Below are 22,272 nucleotides of genomic sequence, written 5' to 3' on the forward strand. Positions count from 1 at the left end.
AGGGAGAAAACATCACTATCAACAATAACATAGTCAATGAAACTTTTCTTATTCCTAGCCTCTTCTCTCCATGTGAATTTGTGCACATTTTTATGTTGGAACATGGTGTTAGTAATAACCAGTCCATGTCCTGAGCAGAAATCCAACAGATATTTGCCATTATTATTAGCTTTGCTCTTTTCTCCAAATTTTCCCAAAATATTTTTGTATGTCTCACAATCATTTCCTACTCAGCTATTTAGATCCCCAACAAGGACCTACTTTTCCTTTTTCATTGTGTCAGTTGCTTTTTCTAAAGCCTCAAAAAATTCCTCCACTTCTACCTTAGTAGAACCTTCTGTGGGACCATAGGCACAAATAAGTCTCATTGTCCAGTTCCCCATTCTCATATTTGCCCACATTACTCTACTTGAGACTGACTGCCATTCAAGAAGATTAGCCTCGTATTTTGTGTTGAATACTATGGCTACTCCTTCTTTTCCTTGATTGTCATTGCCTGAATATAACATTTTTTATTTATTGCTCAGAAAGATTTCACCAGTTTTGGTCTTTTTTGTTTCAGTCACCCCTATTATGTCGACCTGGTACTTATCTAATTCCTCAGCTAGCTCCAGTTCTTTGCCATTCAGGCTTCTTACGTTGATAGTACCGATCTTTAACTCTGGTGATGTTGAGTTGGGGTTTGTTTTCAGATTTGTATAAGGAATTTGTAAAAGGAATTAGAGATCATAAAGGTCACATGAAAACAGGAGAAAAAGATATCCTTGAAGTATGGATAATTACTTCGAAAAATTGCTAAATTAAACAAGCAGTGATGACAGCACAGTGATAAAAAACACTGACCAGGCATGCAGTGAGGAATACATATCCCTACTTGAAGTAGAAAAAGCCATCAAAAGCCTGAAATATGGAAAAGCAGCAAGAGTAGATGATATTCGACCAGAAATACTCAAGTATGGAGGTATAAAAGTCTTACAGTGGCTGACTGCATAGTTCAGAAGGCTTGGACAGAGGGATGAATTCCAGATGACTGGAGAAAAGCTCTCATAGTACCCATATATTAAAAGGGAAATAAAACTGAATGTGAGAATTACAGAGATATTTCATTACTGAGTGTTCCTAGTAAGAAATATGCAAGCATATTTGAGAAATGGTTGAGAAGTATTGTGGAAGAGAAGCTTGGTGAAGAACAAGCTGGATTCAGCACAAATAGAGGCTTTCAGGATCAGATTTTCACTTTACAACAGATAGTTGAGAATCATGGAAATATAACAAAGTTCTGTATTTAAGTTTTGTAGATCTGGAAAAGGCATATGACAAGGTGCCAAGAGAGAAGCTATTCGAAACGCTACAGTTATATGGTGTTAATGGGGCATTATATCAAGCAATACTTAGTCTTTATTTGAGTTGTAAGTCAGCAGTTAGAATTGAAGGAAGTACAGGAAGGTGGTTTAATGTTAAATCTGGTGTCAGACAAGGATGTACATTATCTCCTCTGTTATTCATTATCTATAGGGATCACATTATGAAGGAAAGTGGTATTAAACCAGATATCAAAATTGGAGATGTTAATCTGAGCTCTTTGCTTTATGCGGATGATGTTATACTTCTAAAGAAATTCACTACAAGTCTGCAAGATTCCCTGACTAAAATGAATAACTGTTGTAATAGATATGGTATGAACATCAGGTATTAAAAAGACAAAGACAATGAAAATAGGCAGAATCGTTGAAAATGTCAGCTGCGTTGTGAACGGAGAACCTGTGAAACAAATAAAACATTTCAGCTACGTAGGCACGATTTTTAGTGAAGAAGGTAAATTAAATATGGAAATAGACAACAGAATCAAGAAAGCTGGTATGGTAGGAAATCAAATGAATAAATTTATTATGAAATAAGAGAGAAATTAGTCAAAACACTATATTAACTGTATACAAGACAGTATTCAAGCCAATTTTAACTTATGGATCTGAGAGGCTGGGTTAGAAGTAAAACACTTGATCAAAGACTAGAGACCGCAGATATGAGAGTCCTGAGAAAGATTAGAGGTGTGAACAGATTACATCAATAGCAATATCATATTAAAAATGAAGATATTAGGAAAGAACTTGACATTGTCAGCATCCAGGAATGTGTTAGCAGAGCTAATCTCAGGTGGTGTGGTCACTTAAACAGAATGGGAGAGGAAAGATTAGCAGAACAAGTGTTTTCTGCCAGGTTGGCAGGGAAAAAGACCTAGAGGAAGACCAAGATATAGGTGGATTGATACAGTAAAATGTGCCTTAGAAGACAGAAATATAAGACCTGATAAATATTGGAGTCTTGACAGGTAATAGACTGATTTGGGGGAAAATTGTAGATAGGAAGTTAGTAATGGTGTAAATTTTTCATGTAGTACTATCATATCCTGTACACCTTTTGAGGATATATATCAGGAATTTGATGATGCAATTTAATACTACCTATTTGCCATTCCTCTGCTGCATCCCCCTAGAGATACGTTTTAGTTATTTATGCCTGTAAAACTGTGTGTTCATGGAGTCAATTTGCATGTTCTGAGGAAGAAAAAACCTGAGTTTTCTGAGAAGTCCTCTATCTCCATATGAAACCGGCTAACTCACCATTTAGTAATAAAGGTTCCCACATCACAGACAGGATTCAAATCTAGGTCTTTTCAACAAACAAGTGAGCTGCAAAGGTTTAGTAATACAATAATGAAATTAATATGTTTCCAATATGTACATCCTGTGCCTTCTGATTCTTGCTTGGTAAACATTATTTTACAAATATAACATTACCAAGTAAACATGTGATGCTACACTAAACTTCTTTCATTCCCTCAAGATCAATACATTAGGTTAACCTTCACTAAAACAAACTAGTTCACTGTCGAAAGTTTTTTTGAATAATATAAGCACGTAAACACAAGAAAGATATTAGTTAACCAAATATTTCGGTCTGGAAATAGCAGACCATCTTCAGTGGCAAAAACTGGACGTTCTCTTGAAAAAAGAATCCAAGAACATCAATCCTCCATTCATCACAACAAACCTGAAAAATCTGGATTGGCTCAGCACAGGATTGAAACTAACCATAACATCCTTTGGTCAAAAACTCGCCTCTTACATAGATCCCGTTATAAATTTGAACGTTTATTCAAAGAAAGCGTAAAGGCCTTACTCCATCGTCCAAACCTGAATCGAAATGACTGTATATCTATATCAAAAATCTGGGAAAGCGTAATCAAGATAACTCATTAATTCATATTAATTTTATGTTATTTAATATTATTAATTAATATCTTTATTTTAATTATGTCTCTGCCTAAAAATATTCCCTTTAATACTTAGTGATATAACATCACGTGGCTTGTTCTATTTTTAAATGATCTATTGTTAGTATTCCACCTCGTATTTTTTTGAAAACTGTTCTTGTAGTGCCACTGAAGATGGTCTGCTATTTCCACATGAAATATTTGGTTAATTGTTTACGTGCTTCTATTATTCAGTCTTTATGTCACAAGTATCCTTAAAACATTGAAAGTTTTTTTTTTCACTTGTGAAAAACTAAATAAAATTAATTATTTTTATTTAATTTAAATGAAATTAAAGATGGCAAGAAATTATATCCTTGTTTAATATTTTATCCAAGTGAAGATACTGAACGAACGAGGATGGGCTGGCAATTTGGGATTTAGCCAACCAAATTGTATTCTTATTGGTTAAACCAAAATAAAAAATGATGGTACAACATGACAAAATTTCATGCCGGCTGGGGCGTCGCCCGGTTAAACAAGGCCCCAGTTGTTTTTGCCAGGGAACCAGGGCGAACAGCGAAAAGTCAGCTACTGGAACAAATCTGAAAACAAACCCCAACTCAACATCACCGGAGTTAAAGATCGGTACTATCAACGTAAGAAGCCTGAATGGCAAAGAAATGGAGCTAGCTGAGGAATTAGATAAGTACCAGATTGACATAATAGGGGTGACTGAAACAAAAAAGACCAAAACTGGTGAGATCTTTCTGAGCAATAAATACAAAATGTTATATTCAGGCAATGACAATCAAGGAAAAGAAGGAGTAGCCATAGTATTCAACACAAAATACGAGGCTAATCTTCTTGAATGGCAGTCAGTCTCAAGTAGAGTAATGTGGGCAAATATGAGAATGGGGAACTGGACAATGAGACTTATTTGTGCCTATGGTCCCACAGAAGGTTCTACTAAGGTAGAAGTGAAGGAATTTTTTGAGGCTTTAGAAAAAGCAACTGACACAATGAAAAAGGAAAAGTTGGTCCTTGTTGGGGATCTAAATAGTAGAGTAGGAAATGATTGTGAGACATACAAAAATATTTTGGGAAAATTTGGAGAAAAGAGCAAAGCTAATAATAATGGCAAATATCTGTTGGATTTCTGCTCAGGACATGGACTGGTTATTACTAACACCATGTTCCAACATAAAAATGTGCACAAATTCACATGGAGAGAAGAGGCTAGGAATAAGAAAAGTCTCATTGACTATGTTATTGTTGATAGTGATGTTTTCTCCCTGGTGCAGGACACCAGAGTGTACAGAGGATTTGAAATTGGAAGTGATCACTATTTAGTCTTGAGCAGGATAAAATTGAATTTCATATTGAAAAGAATAACATGTAAGAAAGTTTTAAAGCGAATAAAAGTTGAGCAGCTCTCAGATGTGAACTGTAGACTAAAATACAGAAATATTATTGAAAAGAAAATGAAAGAGTTTGAGAACAGGAATCAAACCTTGGAGATTCAGTGGCAAACTCTGAAGGAAACATTGATTGATTCTGCCAGAGAGGCATGTAGTGAGGTTGTGTGCAAGGATAAAAAATCAGAACTTCCTGGTGGACACAGGAAGTTAAAGAGGCAGTGAAGGAAAAGAAGAAAGCATATCAAAAGTTCCTGGCAAATAAGTCAGCTTTTACTCTTACAGAATACAGAGACAAATGTAAGAAAGCTAAACGGTGTGTAAAACTAGCTAAACAAAAGTCATGGGAGGACTTTGGCAAGAATATAGAAAATAAATATCAAGAAGGTGGCAAAATATTCTGGAGGTTGTTGAAGAAGCTTAGGAATGGAGGAAAGATTACTGTAAAAGGAGTTAGAGATGATAAAGGTGAAATGAAAACAGGAGAAAAAGATATCCTTGAAATATGGAGTAATTACTTTGAAAAACTGCTAAATGAAACAAGCAGTGATGACAGCACAGTGATAAAAAACACTGACCAGGCATGCAGTCAGGAATACATATCCATACTTGAAGTAGAAAAAGCCATCAAAGGCTTGAAATGTGGAAAGGCAGCAGGAGTAGATGATATTCGACCAGAAATGCTGAAGTATGGTGGTATAAGAGTCTTACAGTGGCTGCACTGTATAGTTCAAAAAGCCTGGACAGAGGGACGAATTCCCGATGATTGGAGTAGAGCTCTCATAGTACCCATATATAAAAAGGGAAATAAAACTGAATGTGAGAATTACAGAGGTATTTCCCTACTGAGTGTTGATGGCAAGATCTATGCAAGTATACTTGAGAAACGTTTGAGAAGAATTGTGGAAGAAAAGCTTGGTGAAGAACAAGCTGGATTCAGGCCAAATAGAGGCTGTCAGGATCAGATCTTCACTTTACGACAAATAGTCGAGAAAGCATGGGAATATAACAAAGATCTGTATTTAAGTTTTGTCGATTTGGAAAATGTATATGACAAGGTGCCAAGAGAGAAGCTATTCAATACGCTGCAGTTATATGGTGTCAATGGGGCATTATATCAAGCAATACTTAGTCTTTATTTGAGTTGTGAGTCAGCAGTTAGAATTGAAGTACAGGAAGATGGTTTAATGTTAAATCTGGTGTGAGACAAGGATGTATATTATCCCCTCTGTTATTCATTATCTATATGGATCACATTATGAAGGAATGTGGTATTAAACCTGATATCAAAATTGGAGATGTTAATATCAGCTCTTTGCTTTATGCGGATGATGTTATACTTCTAAATAAATCCGCTACAAGTCTGCAAGATTCTCTGACTAAATTGAATAGCTGTTGTAATAGATATGGTATGAAGGTCAGCAATAAAAAGACAAAGACAATGAAAATAGGCAGAATCATTGAAAATGTCAACTGTGTTGTGAATGGAGAACCTGTGGAACAAGTAAAACATTTCAGCTACTTAGGCACAATTTTTACTGAAGATGGTAAACTAAATATAGAAATAGACAACAGAATCAGCAAAGCTGGTATCGTGGGAAGTCAATTGAATAAATTCATATGGAATAAGAAAGAAATTAGTCGGAACACTAAATTAGCTGTATAGAAGACTGTGTTCAAACCAATTTTAACTTATGGATCTGAGAGCTGGGTCAGAAGTAAAACACTTGACCAAAGACTAGAGACCACAGATATGAGAGTTCTGAGAAAGATTAGAGGCGTGAACAGATGGCATCAATGGCAATATCATATTAAAAATGAGGATATTAGGAAAGAACTTGACATTGTCAGCATCCAGGAATGCGTTAGCAGAGCTAATCTCAGATGGTATGGTCACTTAAATAGAATGGGAGAGAAAAGATTAGCAAAACAAGTGTTCTCTGCCAGGTTGGCAGGAAAACGACCCAGAGGGAGACCAAGATATAGGTGGATTGATACGGTACAAAGTGCCTTAGACGATAGAAATATAAGATCTGATAATGTTGGAGTCTTGACAAGTAACAGACTGATTTGGAGGAAAATTGTAGATAGGAAGTTAGTAATGATGTAATTTTTTCATGTAGTACTGTCATATCCTGTACACCCCTTGAGGGTACATGGCAGGAATTTGATGATGATGATGAAAGCAAACAAAGTTTGCCTGTGAAGTATCTTCACAATTAGGCTAATGACTTCAAATTAATTGCCTTAGTATCCCATAATGCAAGACACACATCCTTTTGGGTGTGTATAATGCTATGCATTATGGGAAAGGCAACTACCCAGAACAGTTTTGACCTTTACTAGGGTCTCATCAGTGGGAGCCTGACCCTAAAGAGATACCAATATTGAAGTTACGCAGAAATCAAATATTTCCCATATACAAGTACGAAAAAGGTGTAACATCTTATTACTGAAATACTCTGGATTATAGCTAGTCATTGAAAGTTTTTTTACTTGGTTATAAATTAAATTAAAGATGTGAAGAAATCATATTCTTGTTTAATCCTTTATCCAAATGTAAGTAAACAAAGTTTATGTGTGAATTATCTTCATGACTGGATGAGACCTCAATTAAGGTGAAATCAGTCTGGGTAGTGGTCCTTCCCATAATGGATAGATAGCATTATACACACCCAAAAGGATATGCAGTTAGCATTATGAGGCACTAAGGAAATTAATGTGAAGTCTTAGTCAAATATCTTAGCCATGATGATACTTTATGTGCAAACTTTTCACAGAAGATATGATGCTACAGTTGTTTTATGTATGAGCACAAAATCAGTAAAGAATTTTGGAGAGTGTTTGATTAAATAATAATAAGGAACTTTTGTAGTGTGTGAGAAATGCGATGAAAGGTTGGGGCATTCCAAAAGTGAAAACTGTGTTACCAAGAATAATCAGGAAATAAATGGAAGTGCTTGCAACAATAATAATAGAAGTGGCATGGAAGAACTTAGGCAAGAATGAATGGAAATGAAAAGTCAGGTTACACATATGGAGGAAGAAATTGAACATTTAAAGAAGAGATTAACTGATGTAAACAAGGTGCTTTCATCTTCTAATAGGAAGAAGAAAGACAAGGACATTAATAGGAAGAAGTAAGTATCTAAAGAAGATACGGTGGCTTTATATGGTGACTCAATCATTAAAGGTGTGGTAAGTAATAAGCTACATAAGACATGTTTTCCAGGTACAATAAAACGAATATCAGATGCTTTGCACAGAAGGAAGGAATGGGTGTCAGACGTAATGGTAGTGGTAGGTACCAAACTGCTTGGATAGTGAGACAAAGAATATGGAAAGGAATTTGAAGACATTGTTGCAGGAGGTGAAGGATAATAGTATCATTGAGAAAGTGGTTAGTTTGTTGCCCAGATATGACAGTAGTAAACTGAGAAGGAGAGCAATGATACTGAATGACAAGCTGGCTGAATCATGTCAGGGAAAAAGTATTCAATTTGTGAATATATGGAATGAATTTGAAAGAAAGTTAAAATGGTTCAAAGCTGATGGAATGTATTTGAATGGATTTGGTGTTGGCCATTTGGAGGGACTGTTGTTTACTAAGAGTACAACAGGGTTCATATGAAATTAGAATTGATAATAGTGTCTATTATAGCTCTCGATAACAGTTCTCTTTGATGATCAGCATGGGTTTCTCACCAAGAAGGTCGCATGTGAAACTATAAGGTGGTTTATTATGAGAAGCTCTTTAGTCAACTAGCATCAATATTGTGGGTTGATGAATTATGCAGAAAAAAGGTTGAAAGTGCATGGAAAATGATAAGGCAGTATCTAACACAAGCAATGCATAACTGCATACCAAGAGTTAAGTGAATAAACAGAGTGGAATGAGATGGATGAACAGTGAAATCAAGCAAGTAGTAGTGAACAGATGCATGAAAAATATGAACTTTAGGCCAAAAAGTGACAAGCATGATTAAAAAAGAAAAAAAGTAGAATATGAGAGGAGATTGGCCAGTCAGGTCAAAGCTAATCCAAGGAAATTTTTGTGTTATGTGGCAAGCAAGAGGAAAAATAATTATGGCAGGCTGACACTTATTTATTCTTATGGTGAAAAGAATGCAATGCAGCTATAGGTCAATGTCTAGTCTAGAAGCCAAAAGAGGAAAAAACCAGGCTGCAAAGCACAGGGATCTTCAACCAGGAAGCCATTCATTGGGAGATTGTTGAACCAGTGTTCTCTCCATGTGTCAGATGCTGATGGTAAGGCAGCTGAAGAGAGTGCATCCATGGACCAGAAAGGGTTTCTTGATTTTAGGCAAAGACTAGGTAGATTTTTGAGAGTCTGGTGCAACGGCAGGAGTGGGTTGCTCATTACTTTATTAAATTCTTTAATCGAGGCTTGTCTTCTCTGTATATTTGGTGGAAATGTTGGATAAGACAAGCAAGCCAGGGAGAGGGATGCTTCTCAGTGTCCAACGAATTGTGCACATTTCTTTCCCAGAAAGAAGACACAGTATTTTGCTGCAGAGAATGCGAGGACTAGTGCAAACAACCTTAGGACTTCTGTCCCACAACCTCAGGTTGTTCCAGCAAGCCTTGAAATGATATTATTCCTTGTTTTAATTTTGTTGAACAGGTTGGTGATGTGCCTTTTAGAGGTTAGGCTTCTGTTCAGGCTCACTCCAGGGCATTTCGGGTGAGGCTCATGTTCTGTCCTGCCACAGAAAGAGAGGTTGAGGTGGCAATTTGCCTCTGCATTGTTTAGGTGGAATGCCGTGGACACAGTTTTTGTTGGATTTGGCTTCAGGTACCACTGCTTGAAGTACTCTTCCAGGATGTTTAGGTCTGTGTTTAAGGTTGTTTCCAAGTTGGCAAAGGAATAGACTGGTGTAGGATTGCTAGGTCATCCGTGTACATGTATTTTCTTCAGCTGGTATGTGGGTATGTCGGATGTGTAGATGTTGAAGAGTAAAGGAGCTAACACAGAGCCCTGTGGGAGACCGTTGTGAAGGAATCTGGGCCTGCTCCTTTTTCCACCAATATGGACCTGGATCTTTCTGTTGGAGAGAATGGATTCAAAAAGCTGGAAAGTTTTTTTGCACCTTATAATATTTCCTAGCTTTAGGAGGCCCCTGATCCAGACTGTGTCATAAACTGTTGTTAGGTCAATGAAAGTGACTCTGGATTTAAGTTTCTTCTGGAAGCCTGCTTTAATCTATGTCGTCAGGGCTAGGAACTGATTCAAAGAGTACCGGGAGCGCTCTTTCAATGAGTGGTGAAATTCTTTTAAGGAGAATTCTTTCAAAGAGCTTAAAAGGTGGAGCAAAGCAAGGAGATGCATTGTAGATTCTTGACATTATTTGGATCTTTCCCCTGGTTTGGGCACAGCAATTATTTTGGCTTCATGCCATAGTTTTGGTAGTTCTCCAGTTGTTATAATTTTTGACAACAGGGAAGCCAGTCATGTTTGACCACGTTGACCGAGATGTTTGAGAAACTCGGGGAGGAGACTATCCACTCCTGCAGTCTTGCCATTTTTGGTGAGCTTTAAGGCTTCCTCTACTCTCTCAGAGATACTGGGTGTACAAGTTCAGGAAGTTTGGGGCCCATCTTCAGGTTTTTTTTATGATGGTGGACTGGCACATTATTTTCCTGGTAGAACTGGGACATATCTGAAGTTTTCAGTAAATGTTTAGTCATTTGGTCTGGAGTTATCTCTGGTGGTTTGTATGTTGTTGGTTCTGCCTCACCTAATTTTCTCAGAAGTGACCAGCTTTCCAACTAGTTTTGGCGAAGTCAAGTTCATGGATGGTTGAGATTCATCTATCCTTTTTGTTTTTGTTGAGTGTTGCTATGAGCTCCTTAGCAGCAGTTTCCTTGCTCCAGCATGGGATATACTGTTTTCTGTAGCCTCTAGGGATAGAGGCTTTGGCTGTAGTTTTGATTAGTTTAACAAATCTGGGGTAGCTATTATAGGTGGGTGGTATTGCTGTAAAGATTTGTTCAATTTGTTTCTCAAATACATTCCAGCTGGATCTGCAAAGGTTCCATCTAGCAATTGGTGCCACTGGTGATTGGGATTGATGTGCCTGTCTCTATTAATGTAGGACAGTGCTGGCTGTTAGGGAATCTGTTGAGGATGGTTCTGGTTGTTGGCAGAAGGTGGTCTTCAGAGTCTTTAGAGGCTATGCACAGATTTGGGGTGTAGGTTCAGGTTGACATTGATGGACAGCTATGGTAGGAGAGTAACCACAGCAAATGATATAGTGGAATTATTTAATTAACCAGTGTATATCATAGTGGCATGAATGATGCTGTACAACATGTAGAAAGGAGGAAAGGAAAGGTGGAAGAATCAGGTGTAGCTAGTGTTGCTTGGAATAGATGTTAATAAAGCTGTGGGAATGAATGACATATGCACAAAAGAGTTAGCCATTCTCTTGACTTGGTTATTTAATAAAGATCTAGTAGTGGGGAAGGTTCTTAAGGAGTGGAAAGAAGGCAAAATAATACCTCTCCACAAGCATGGTTCTAGGCCAGAAGTTTCCAATTATAGACTGGTCTGTATTTTTTTTTCCTGATCCACACATGGAAGGCCACAAGACCTAACACATAGCACATTAGTGCTGTGCGTGAGCAAGAGGAATTGAAGAAAGGAGGGATCTGATCTGCAGTTGTGGTTAAAATAAAATTGGTTAGGAATAGAATACAGGATTGGGTTGATGGACATAAGATTCTCTACGATGATCAGCATGGGTTTGTGAAGGACAGGTCTTGCTTCAGCAATCTGCTTACATTTTATGATCAAGTGACAAATGTGGTGGATAAGGGAGATTCACATACAGTGATTTTCTTAGACTTTGCACAGGCATTTACTATATTACCACATGACAGACTGGTGTATAAGCTACAGAAGATTGGATCAATAATAGATGGGTGTTCATTGAAGATTGGCTTTCTGAAAGATACCAGCAAGTTGTATATGATGGTGCAGCGTCTCAGAAAGGAAAGTGATCAGTAGCATGCCTCAGGATTCTGTTCTTAGGATCTTATTCTTTAACTTATTTGTTAATGATATTTCACGTAAATGGACTGGGAATCTTCAAATGTTTGCTGATGATGCAAAGTTAGATAGAATTATCAGGAGTATTGCTGATGTTAATTCTCTACAGGAAGATTTGAATAGACTTTTAGCTCGGACAGATGAGTGGAATTATAGTTTTAATATTAACAAATGTAAAGTGTTACACTTTGGGGTACAGAGATAAGACTACATCCTGTATTGGTAGAGATGTGCTTCAGGAAGTGGATAAGATTAGGGATCTTGGGGTGACGGTAGACTAAAGTTCCAAGAGCACGTTGCAAGAGTAGCAAAGACTGCACATCATATTGCTACTATGATAAAAAGTACACTGATATGTAGGATTAAGGAGATGATGATGCTTCTATATAAGGTACTGGTCTGACCACACATGGACTACTGTGCTAAGATTTGTTTGCCTGGGCTACACTGTGATGTGAAAACACTAGAGAGGTCCAAAGATGAATGACCAAAGTGATATCAGGATTTGGAGTGTTGTTTATGAAGAGCATTTGAGGGGAATGTGGATTACAGAGTTTGGTGGATAGGAGAAAAAGAGGAGATATGATAGAGACCTTCGAGTTAGGTTTAAGGGATTCTACAAGATTAATACAGAAGGAATTACAAAAAAAGTGGATGTTAAGGTGCAAAGAACGAGAGGCCATCCCTGGAAGTTGTAAAAAGATGTAAAGAAGGGTGTGAGGAGTAGATTTTTTTATGTGGAGGTTTGGTGGTGAGTGAATGCAGGGAGTGTTAATAACTTCAAAATTCATTATGACAGACATTTTGCTGGTTGAATGGGCCTTCCATGATGAGTCTACTGACTCCATGGAGGTTGCCAAAATAATCACTTTGCTTATACTTAGATAAAGGATTATGCAAGAATATAATTTTTTGGCATGTTTAATTTAAACTAACTCACTATAATAACTATTTCTCTAGAGCAGACTATTCCTTTTGCTATGTTCGCTTTGGACATGATCATGAGTAAAAAAAGCAGATGTTGAAAAAACTAAGCAAATAGTGTGAATGATGAATCATTATGCATTTTGAAGTTTACCTAAGTTCATTTTCTCTCTCTGCTTATCTACACAAAAAGTTGTTTCATCACTATTTTATCAGCAAACATGTGGATATTATATGGTTTTTGTATTTAGCAATCAGTATAAATCAAATCAGGGAACTTTACATAATAATAACTATTTTACATGTTAGTATGAAAGTTTAGTTTTCTTTTTTTTTTGTAGCGATTAAAAAAAGGAAGCATACTTTTTTTTATATATTCACTGCATTCTTATTAAATAAAAAATACTATGCTCTCTACTTAATCAGCAAATTATCTTAAGAAAACAGGTTTGAAATTATCAAGGCAAAATTATTACTATATTTAAATTATTTAAGAAAAATGAAGGCAAATATCCTATGGAAATGTCATACAGCTTGAATAATCAATAATAAGCATTTATGATGTAAATTACCTCTTCTTTGGATCCTTGATTAGTAGACCACTAAGCAGAGATTTGGCATCTGGTGATAGAGACTTAGGAAACTTTACTTCTTCTACCAATATTAGTTCAAATAGTATATCATGATCTCGATTGTAAAAAGGAAGCCTACCACACATCATTTCATACATTACAACACCCAGTCCCCACCAATCAACTGCTCTTCCATAGTCTGTGTCTTCAAGCACCTAAAATATAAAAAAACACTGAAACTGATAGAGAAAATGAAAAATATTTCAATCTTTTCTTTGTCCAAATCATAAAATTACTAAATCTCGTAATTCAAAATTATCTGAATAACCCAAAAAATGCCAGATATCATCATCAAATTCCTGCCACGTACCCTCAAGGGGTGTACAGGATATGACAGTACTTCATGAAAAATTTACATCATTACTAACTTCCTATCTACAATTTTCCTCCAGATCAGTCTGTTACTTGTCAAGACTCCAATATTATCAGATCTTATATTTCTGTCGTCTAAGGCACTTTGTACCCTATCAAACCACCTATATCTTGGTCTTCCTCTGGGTCGTTTTCCTGCCAACCAGGAAGAGAACACTTGTTTCGCCAATCTTTCCTCGCCCATTCTGTTTAAATGACCATACCACCTGAGATTAGCTCTGTTAACGCATTCCTGGATGCTGACAATGTTAAGTTCTTTCATAATATCTTCATTTTTAATATGATATTGCCATTGATGTAATCTATTCACACCTCTAATCTTTCTCAGGACTCTCATCTCTGCGGTCTCTAGTCTTTAGTCAAGTGTTTTACTTCTGACCCAGCTCTCAGATCCATAAGTTAAAACTGGTTTGAACACTGTCTTGTATACAGCTAATTTAGCATTCCGACTAATTTCTCTCTTATTCCATATGAATTTATTCAATTGACTTCTTACCATACCAGTTTTATTTATTATGTTGTCTATTTCCATAATTAATTTACCATCTTCGCTAAACATCATGCTTAAGTAGGCGAAATGTTTCACTTGGTCCACAGGTTCTCCGTTCACAATGCAGTTGACATTTTCAACAATTCTGCCTATTTTCAGTCTTTGCCTTTTTATTGCTGACCTTCATACCATATCTATTACAACAGTTATTCAATTTAGTCAAGGAATCTTGCAGACTTTTAGCAAATTTATTTAGAAGTATAACATCGTCCACATAAAGCAAAGAGCTGACATTAACATCTCCAATTTTGATATCATGTTTAATACCACTTTCTTTCATAATATGAACCATATAGATAATGAATAACAGAGAGGATAATGTACATCCTTGTCTCACACCAGATTTAACATTAAACCATCTTCCTGTACTTCCTTCAATTCTAACTGCTGACTTACAACTCAAATAAAGACTAAGTATTGCTTGATATAATGCTCCATTGACACCATATAACTGTAGCGTATTGAATAGCTTCTCTCTTGGCACCTTATCATATGCCTTTTCCAGATCTACAAAACTCAAATAGAGATCTTTGTTATATTCCCATGATTTCTCCACTAGTTGTCATAATGTGAAGATCTGATCCTGACAGTCTCTATTTGGCTGGAATCCAGCTTGTTCTTCTACAATTTTTCTCAACCGTTTCTCAAGTATACTTGCATATATCTTACCAGGAACACTCAGTAATGAAATGCCTCTGTAATTCTCACATTCAATTTTATTTCCCTTTTTATATATGGGGACTATGAGAGCTCTACTCCAATCATCGGGAATTCGTCCCTCCGTCCAGGATTTCTGAACTATGCAGTGCAGCCATTGTAAGACTTTTATACCACCATACTTCAGCATTTCTGGTCGAATATCATCTACTCCTGCTACCTTTCCACATTTCAAGCCTTTGATGGCTTTTTCCACTTTAAGTATGGATATGTATTCCTGATTGTATGCCAGTTGAGTGTTTTTTACCACTGTGCTATCACTGCTTGTTTCGTTTAGCAATTTTTTGAAGTAATTACTCCATACTTCAAGGATATCTTTTTCTCCCATTTTCATATCACCTTTATCATCTCTAACTCCTTTTACAGCACTCTTTCCTCCATTTCTAAGCTTCTTCCACAACCTCCAGAATATCTTACCACCTTCTCGATATTTATTTTCTATGTTCTTGACAAAGTCCTCCCATGACGTTTGTTAAGCTAGTTTTACACAGTGTTCAGCTTTCTTACATTTGTCTCTGTATTCTCTAAGAGCACAAGCTGACTTATTTGCCAGGAACTTTTCATATGCTTTCTTCTTTTCCTTCACTGCCTCTTTAACTTCCTTTGTCCACCATGGAGTTCTCATTTGTCTATCCTTGCAGACAACCTCACCAAATGCCTCTCTGGCTGAATCAATCAGTGTTTTCTTCAAGGCTTGCCACTGAATCTCTAAAGTTTGGTTCCTGTTCTCAAACTCTTCATTTTTTCTTCAATAATCTTTGTGTATTTTAGTCTACATTTCACATCTGAGAGCTGCTCAACTTTTATTTGCTTTAAAACTTTCTTACATGTTATTCTTTTCAATATGAAATTCAATTTTATCCTGCTCAAGACTAAATAGTGATCACTTCCAATTTCAAATCCTGTGTACACTCTGGTGTCCTGCACAAGGGAGAAAACATCACTATCAACAATAACATAATCAATGAGACTTTTCTTATTTCTTGCCTCCTCTCCATGTGAATTTGTGCACATTTTCATGTTGGAACATGGTGTTAGTAATAACCAGTCCATGTCCTGAGCAAAAATCCAACAAATATTTGACATTATTATTAGCTTTGCTCTTTTCTCCAAATTTCCCCAATATATTTTTGTATATCTGACAATCATTTCCTACTCTGCTATTTAGATCCCCAACAAGGACCAACCTTTTCCTTTTTCATTGTGTCAGATGCTTTCTCTAAAGCATTAAACACAAAACACCAACTTGCATGCCCATTCAGCAGCAAATAAACTGATGCACACTTTTCGTGAACTGTTTATATAAATCATTACTCACCAGTTTGCTCATGTTTTGGTGTTTTACTGTGAATTAGAAACCATTTTATTTTGTTGTTGTTAATAATGGCAGATAATTAAAATCCATTTTTTTCCATCCAATTCATGTTTGTCTTGGTTTCTCGAGAAGTACTGTTTTTTTAAGTCCAATGACAGGTTGCTAGCCCAATCACCAGACACCTCCCACATTAGCAAGGAATACTGATGTGCCTTCTCATGCCTAGGGTGGCCCTTCTGGGAGATCAAGCTTCCGACATACCTCACCTACATCTCCCACCATGATGAGGTGTAGGTAGGATTTAGAGATTTATTATTATTACATAACACCTCCAGGGAGTCCAAAGGCTCGTTGAGGAAGGCACCTACTCTACAACTTCACCAACTGAAACTACCTTCATCATCTACATCAATGCCATCTACTGCCAACCACTACCACTAGTATTTCCACAGACAATCACAAACATCCATGCCAACAGCAGGATTCGAACCTGCAGCCTGGCTGGAGAGTGGATATGCTAACCACTTGGCCAACCAGGCTGACAGTAATCAAATTTATAAAGCAGTAATCAGACCTATTATGACATATAATGCAGAAACAAGACTAGACACTAGGAAAACGAGACGAATGGTAAACACAAGTGGAATGAATATATTAAGAAAAATAGTAAATAAAACTAGACTAGATAAAATAAAAAATACATATATAAGAAAACAATGTGAAATCCAAGCAATAAATAATTGGGTAGTATCAACCCGAAGAATAAAATAGATTGAACAAGTGGAGAGAAGAAATGAAGATAGAATAATAAAACAAGTGGAGGCCAACATAACGAAATATATGGTGGTGTGCTTGTGGTTCATTTGCTGAAGATGAAGAAATGCATCACCAAATTACCCTAACGAGTTATTAGGGTAATTTAGTTGGAAACCAAAGAATAAGAGAAGAACAAGAAGACCTAGAAAAAGACTAAAAGATACCATTAAAGAAGATGAAGTCTTGGTCGCAACAGATATCACATCTAATGTGTGAAGAAGAAGAATATTCAAAATAAGGGTGCTGCTGCTCCAGTGAAAAGAAAAAGAAGACAACATGTAAACCTATTACATGATAAGTTTCAAATTATTAGGTTCAGTGAACCATCTCTCCGTGATCGATTATGTATCTACCATTGATAGATGCTGTAGATTAAACTTACCTCACACTACTGTTGTTATAGTTGTTAAAAATAAAGATAAAGTTCTGAGTGAAGTGACACAATTAGTTAATACTACAGTTATCTGTAAACATGACAATTTCATTGTCAAAATGAAAAAATATTTTGATAGCGTAGAAATTTTTTATTTGCATAAGTGAAGTAAATGAATTCTTTATCTATGTCATTTATGCACATATATGACTGCTTAAAAAAAAAGTTATTAAACCATCACATGCATCTACAAGTGGGAAAAAAAAACACGATTCACTATACAATAGTGGTCTGGAACCTGTATATGACTGGAGTATGCCTGTATAAGAAAAAAAGCAAGGAGGTATCTGTTATGTCTATAAACAAATGTCAGGAGCATTAGAAATAAAGTGGTTGAGTTTGTTGTTTTGGTGAACATGATGTGGCCCAAAATTGTTGGTATTAGTGAAACCTGACACAAATTCAGACATAAATTGAATAGAGGGCAAAGGATATAGTATTTTTAGAAATGATAGAAAAAATAGAAGAGGAGGAGGAAGTACTATTAATGATATCAGATGACAAGTCCAGTTAAGACAGAAATGCATGAAAGCAATAATGGTAATAATTTCCCTTGTAGCAATGAGTTTGTGGCTATCTGGGTGTGAAGTGGAGGCCAACATAACGAAATATATGGTGGTGTGCTTGTGGTTCATTTGCTGAAGATGAAGAAATGCATCACCAAATTACCCTAATGAGTTATTATTATATAACGAGTTATTGGGTAGCAGAAAAAACTCATAAGAATGAAGGAAAATTTATTGAGATGCTATGTGACAACTATCTCAAGCAGGATGTGAAACAAGCAACTTGAAGACAAATGCGTTGGATTTCATCATAGAATCAGGTTCAGTTAAGGACGTGACTGTTTTGGGACCAGCTGGTAGCTGATCCATGCAAATGAACTACAAACTCCCCACCATATATTTTGTTATGTTGGCCTCCACAACACCCAGATAGCCAGATCAGTACATCATGACAGTGATCATGTTGTACTGATCTGGAAAGTAGCCAACTATATAGATGTTCCAATCAGGACAGGTTATATGGTGAACTAGAAATCTGAAAACTATGACAAACTCAGGAATATACTATTTTTGGTTGTATGGTATCAATTGTTGAGTGAGAAAGATATCAACAATGCATGGCAAGCTTTGAAAACATGCTTGAATGATGCAGCATCTGAATGTGTCCCTAGGGTTCGAAAAGCAAACAGAATGTGAGTGAAATGGTTGTACAATCTCATTAAACAAGAGATCTGTAAGATGATGATGTGGAAGCAATATTGTAAGAATAAGATGAATGTAGTTCTGAAATATACACAGCTCAGGCCAGAAAAGTTATGAGTATTGTATGGAAATCTAAGTTGATTACAAAAAGAGATTGGCTGCTCATGCTGAAGGCAACCCAAAAGAATAAATGCAGAAGAATAACTTTATAGAATGTGATGGGTACCCTTCAGAAGCAGGTGTAGTTCAAATAATGAGTGCTCACTTCACCAAAATCTACTGATATGATGTATGTAACACAGTGCTACCACTATATTGGGATGAAGAGACAGAAGTGCATGAGAAGGAGATTAATCTACAGCTGTTGCATAACCTGGATAAGAATTAGCAATTGGTACAGATGGCATATCAGTATGTGTGCTAAAGGAATGTTCTGCCAAATTAGCTAGGCCCGTGACATGTTGCACAAGAGTGACGCAAAGACTAATTTATCTATCGACCTTTCAGCATCTTGGGATTAATAGTAAAGATTTTTGAGAAGTTAGCAAGAACTCATATACAGAATGGGTGGACAAACAAGACATTTTACAAGGAACAGAATGGGTTTAATAAAGAGAGGTCACATCTGAGTAATTTGCTCATATTACACTATGATACTACTAGACTTTGCTAAGGCACATGAAAGGCTGTTGCATAAAGTAGAAAATATGGGACTGGAATAAGACTATTACACTTTTTTTATAATCTTTGTCAAGTAGCTTTATTTTATCCTCCTACATGTTTCGCCAATCTTTTTCAATTGGCATCTTCAGGGAATACAAACTAGTAAGCTAAAATGAAGGTTACAGACTAGGTTATAACTGATAATTCTAATTCATACAAAAATTGGTATTGTGCGTGACTATGTGCGTGTCTCGTTAACGTGATTTATTCGTTATGGCTCATTACGTAATTGTTATGAAAGTTCATTTCTTTGATTTTTAATGATCTGATAAAAGTTTTCCAAATTTCTGGTAAAATTAGACCTTGATTCTTGTTTAGGTTTTCAGTTTTACGGGCGACTGTAGCTGCTTCTTTAAAGGTTCTTGAATGGTAGTTATCTTCTATGTATGGCACAAGGCTCTTCTCCCACTCAATATGATGGTTAGTAGAGGCAAAGTGGCATGAAAGGCCTGAAATGTCTTGTCTGTTATTTCTGACATATCCTATGTGTTCTTTCTTTCTCGTTTCAAAGCTTCTAGAGGTCTGACCTACGTAACTAATACCACATGAGCAAGGTATATTATATACTCCAGAGTACTTGTAGAATGGATGAGGATCTTTCGGTGATCTTAAAAATTTCCGAATAGTGTTGATTGGTTTGAATGCCACTCTGATCTTATGTGGTTTTAAAAGGTTAGCTAATTTTTTGGAAAGGTTGCTGACAAAAGGAATTGTAATTGTACTGATGTATTGGACGTCATCACGTTGTTGATGTGGTATATCAGTAAAGAGAATCTTGTTATAGAGTCTTTATGGGTAACCATTTAAAGAAAGTTCTCTGGATATAACAGCTTTGAAACAAGAAAGAAAGAACACACAGGATATGTCAGAAATAACAGACAAGACATTTCAGGCCTTTCATGCCACTTTGCCTATACTAACCATCATATTGAGTGGGATAAGAGCCTTATGCCATACATAGAAGATAACTACCATTCAAGAACCTTTAAAGAAGCAGCTACAGTCGCCCGTAAAACTGAAAACCTAAACAAGAATCAAGGTCTAATTTTACCAGAAATTTGGAAAACTTTTATCAGATCATTAAACATCAAAGAAATGAACTTTCATAACAATTACGTAATGAGCCATAATGAATAAATCACGTTAACGAGACACGCACATTGTCACACACAATACCAATTTTTGTATGAATTAGAATTATCAGTTATAACCTAGTCTGTAACCTTCATTTTAGCTTACTAGTTTGTATTCCCTGAAGATGCCAATAGAAAAAGATTGGCGAAACATGTAGGAGGATAAAATAAAGCTACTTGACAAAGATTATAAAAAAAGTGTAATAGTCTTATGAATAATTGTCAAGAAAAAATTCAACACAATGGGACTGGAATGTCTATTGTTGACTTGAATGAGTGGGTGGCTGACAAACAGGTATCAAAAAGTGATATATGTAGGATGTGAATCTGTCAGATTTAAGGTGATACCACAAGGATCAGTCCTTGGACCACTGCTTTTTCATCTATACATTAATGATGTTAGAAAGGGACTGACAGAACATCTTCAGATGATGCAAAGATAAGTAGGGCAATCCAAGATGCTACTGATATACAGCATTTATTATTATTATTTAGGCCTCCAAGGAGTCAAAAGACTCATCGTGGGAGGTCCTTCCTAGGAAACACAAGTCTATCAAGACTCAACGTGGGAGGTCCCTCCCAGGAAACACAAGTCTATCAAGACTCAACGTGGGAGGTCCCTCCCAGGAAACACAAGTCTATCAAGACTCAACGTGGGAGGTCCCTCCCAGGAAACACAAAGTCTATCATACCATTCCTTAAACTCACTGACAGTTCTCGCTCTCACCACTCTATCAGGCAATTCATTCCATGGTTCAACCACCCTCCATGCAAAGAAACCACTCCTCACCCTCTTGCTCACAGTTTCCTTTCATAACTTCCAGGGATGGCCCCTTGTCATCACTCCTTCCCACTGTTCAAAACCAAGCGAAAGAACTCCCCAGTGTCAACCCTGTAACCACCTTTCAGGTTTAAAAGTCTCAATCATATCACCTCTCCTTCTTCTATCCAAACTCTGCAGTCCACATTCCCTCAGCCGATCCTCATAACTAACATCGTACAATCCTGAAACTGTCTTTGTTATCCGCCTCTGTACCCTTTCCATTGTTAATTTATCCCCTTCAAATCCTGGGGACCAAATCTGAGAACAATAGCCTAAGTGTGGTCTGATCAGGGTCTTATACAACGGAATGATAACTCTTATCTCTGCAGGTCAGCGTCCTTCTCATTATTGCAGCAATCCTTTGTGTTACCTTCACTACCTTTGCAATATGTCCCTTGAATTTCAGGTTTCTATCAATCATCAACCCCAGATCTCTTGTTTCCCTTACTTCCTCCAGTATATCTCCTCCAATAGAGTATGCAGCATCTCAAACCTCAAGACCTTACATTTTGCTACATTAAACCGATACCCCTATCTGTCTAGTTTATTCAAATCCTCTTGCATGACTACCCCATCTGCAATATTACTAATAACCCTTCCCAGCTTCACATCATCCGCAAACAACTGAACATCCCCCTGCAATCCACTGATATAAAGGTTAAACAATATAGGTCCCAATACTGAGCCCTGTGGGACCCCCACTTGTAACCCTCCAGGCTGGAAGCATGGCCAAATGATGATGGCTATCAGTTCGATGTTAGTAAGTGTAAAGTTATGCACTTTGTTGTGAAGCGATATCCAACAGCATGTTATATTATATTGGAATTGTGCTTGGAGTAACTGACAAAACTACTGATCTGGGAGTTATAGTGGTTAGAAAGTT

The 22,272-nt window shown here is 36.6% G+C and overlaps 1 protein-coding gene across 3 annotated transcripts in view; it reads right to left on the minus strand.

The window, feature by feature from the left end:
• Positions 1-22,272, minus strand: part of Akt (AKT serine/threonine protein kinase) — a 236,926-nt gene that overhangs the window by 47,623 nt on the left and 167,031 nt on the right. For all 3 annotated transcript variants that reach the window (XM_090399753.1, XM_090399751.1, XM_090399754.1), the window contains exon 11: positions 13,240-13,454. In XM_090399753.1, the coding sequence (XP_090255879.1) occupies positions 13,240-13,454 (215 nt within the window). The remainder of the gene's footprint in view (positions 1-13,239; positions 13,455-22,272) is intronic.

Source organism: Typopeltis vanoorti, chromosome 10, assembly GCF_054136105.1.
Source record: "Typopeltis vanoorti isolate ZY-2024b chromosome 10, IOZ_Tvanoo_1.0, whole genome shotgun sequence".
Classification (NCBI taxonomy): Eukaryota; Metazoa; Arthropoda; class Arachnida; order Uropygi; family Thelyphonidae; genus Typopeltis; species Typopeltis vanoorti.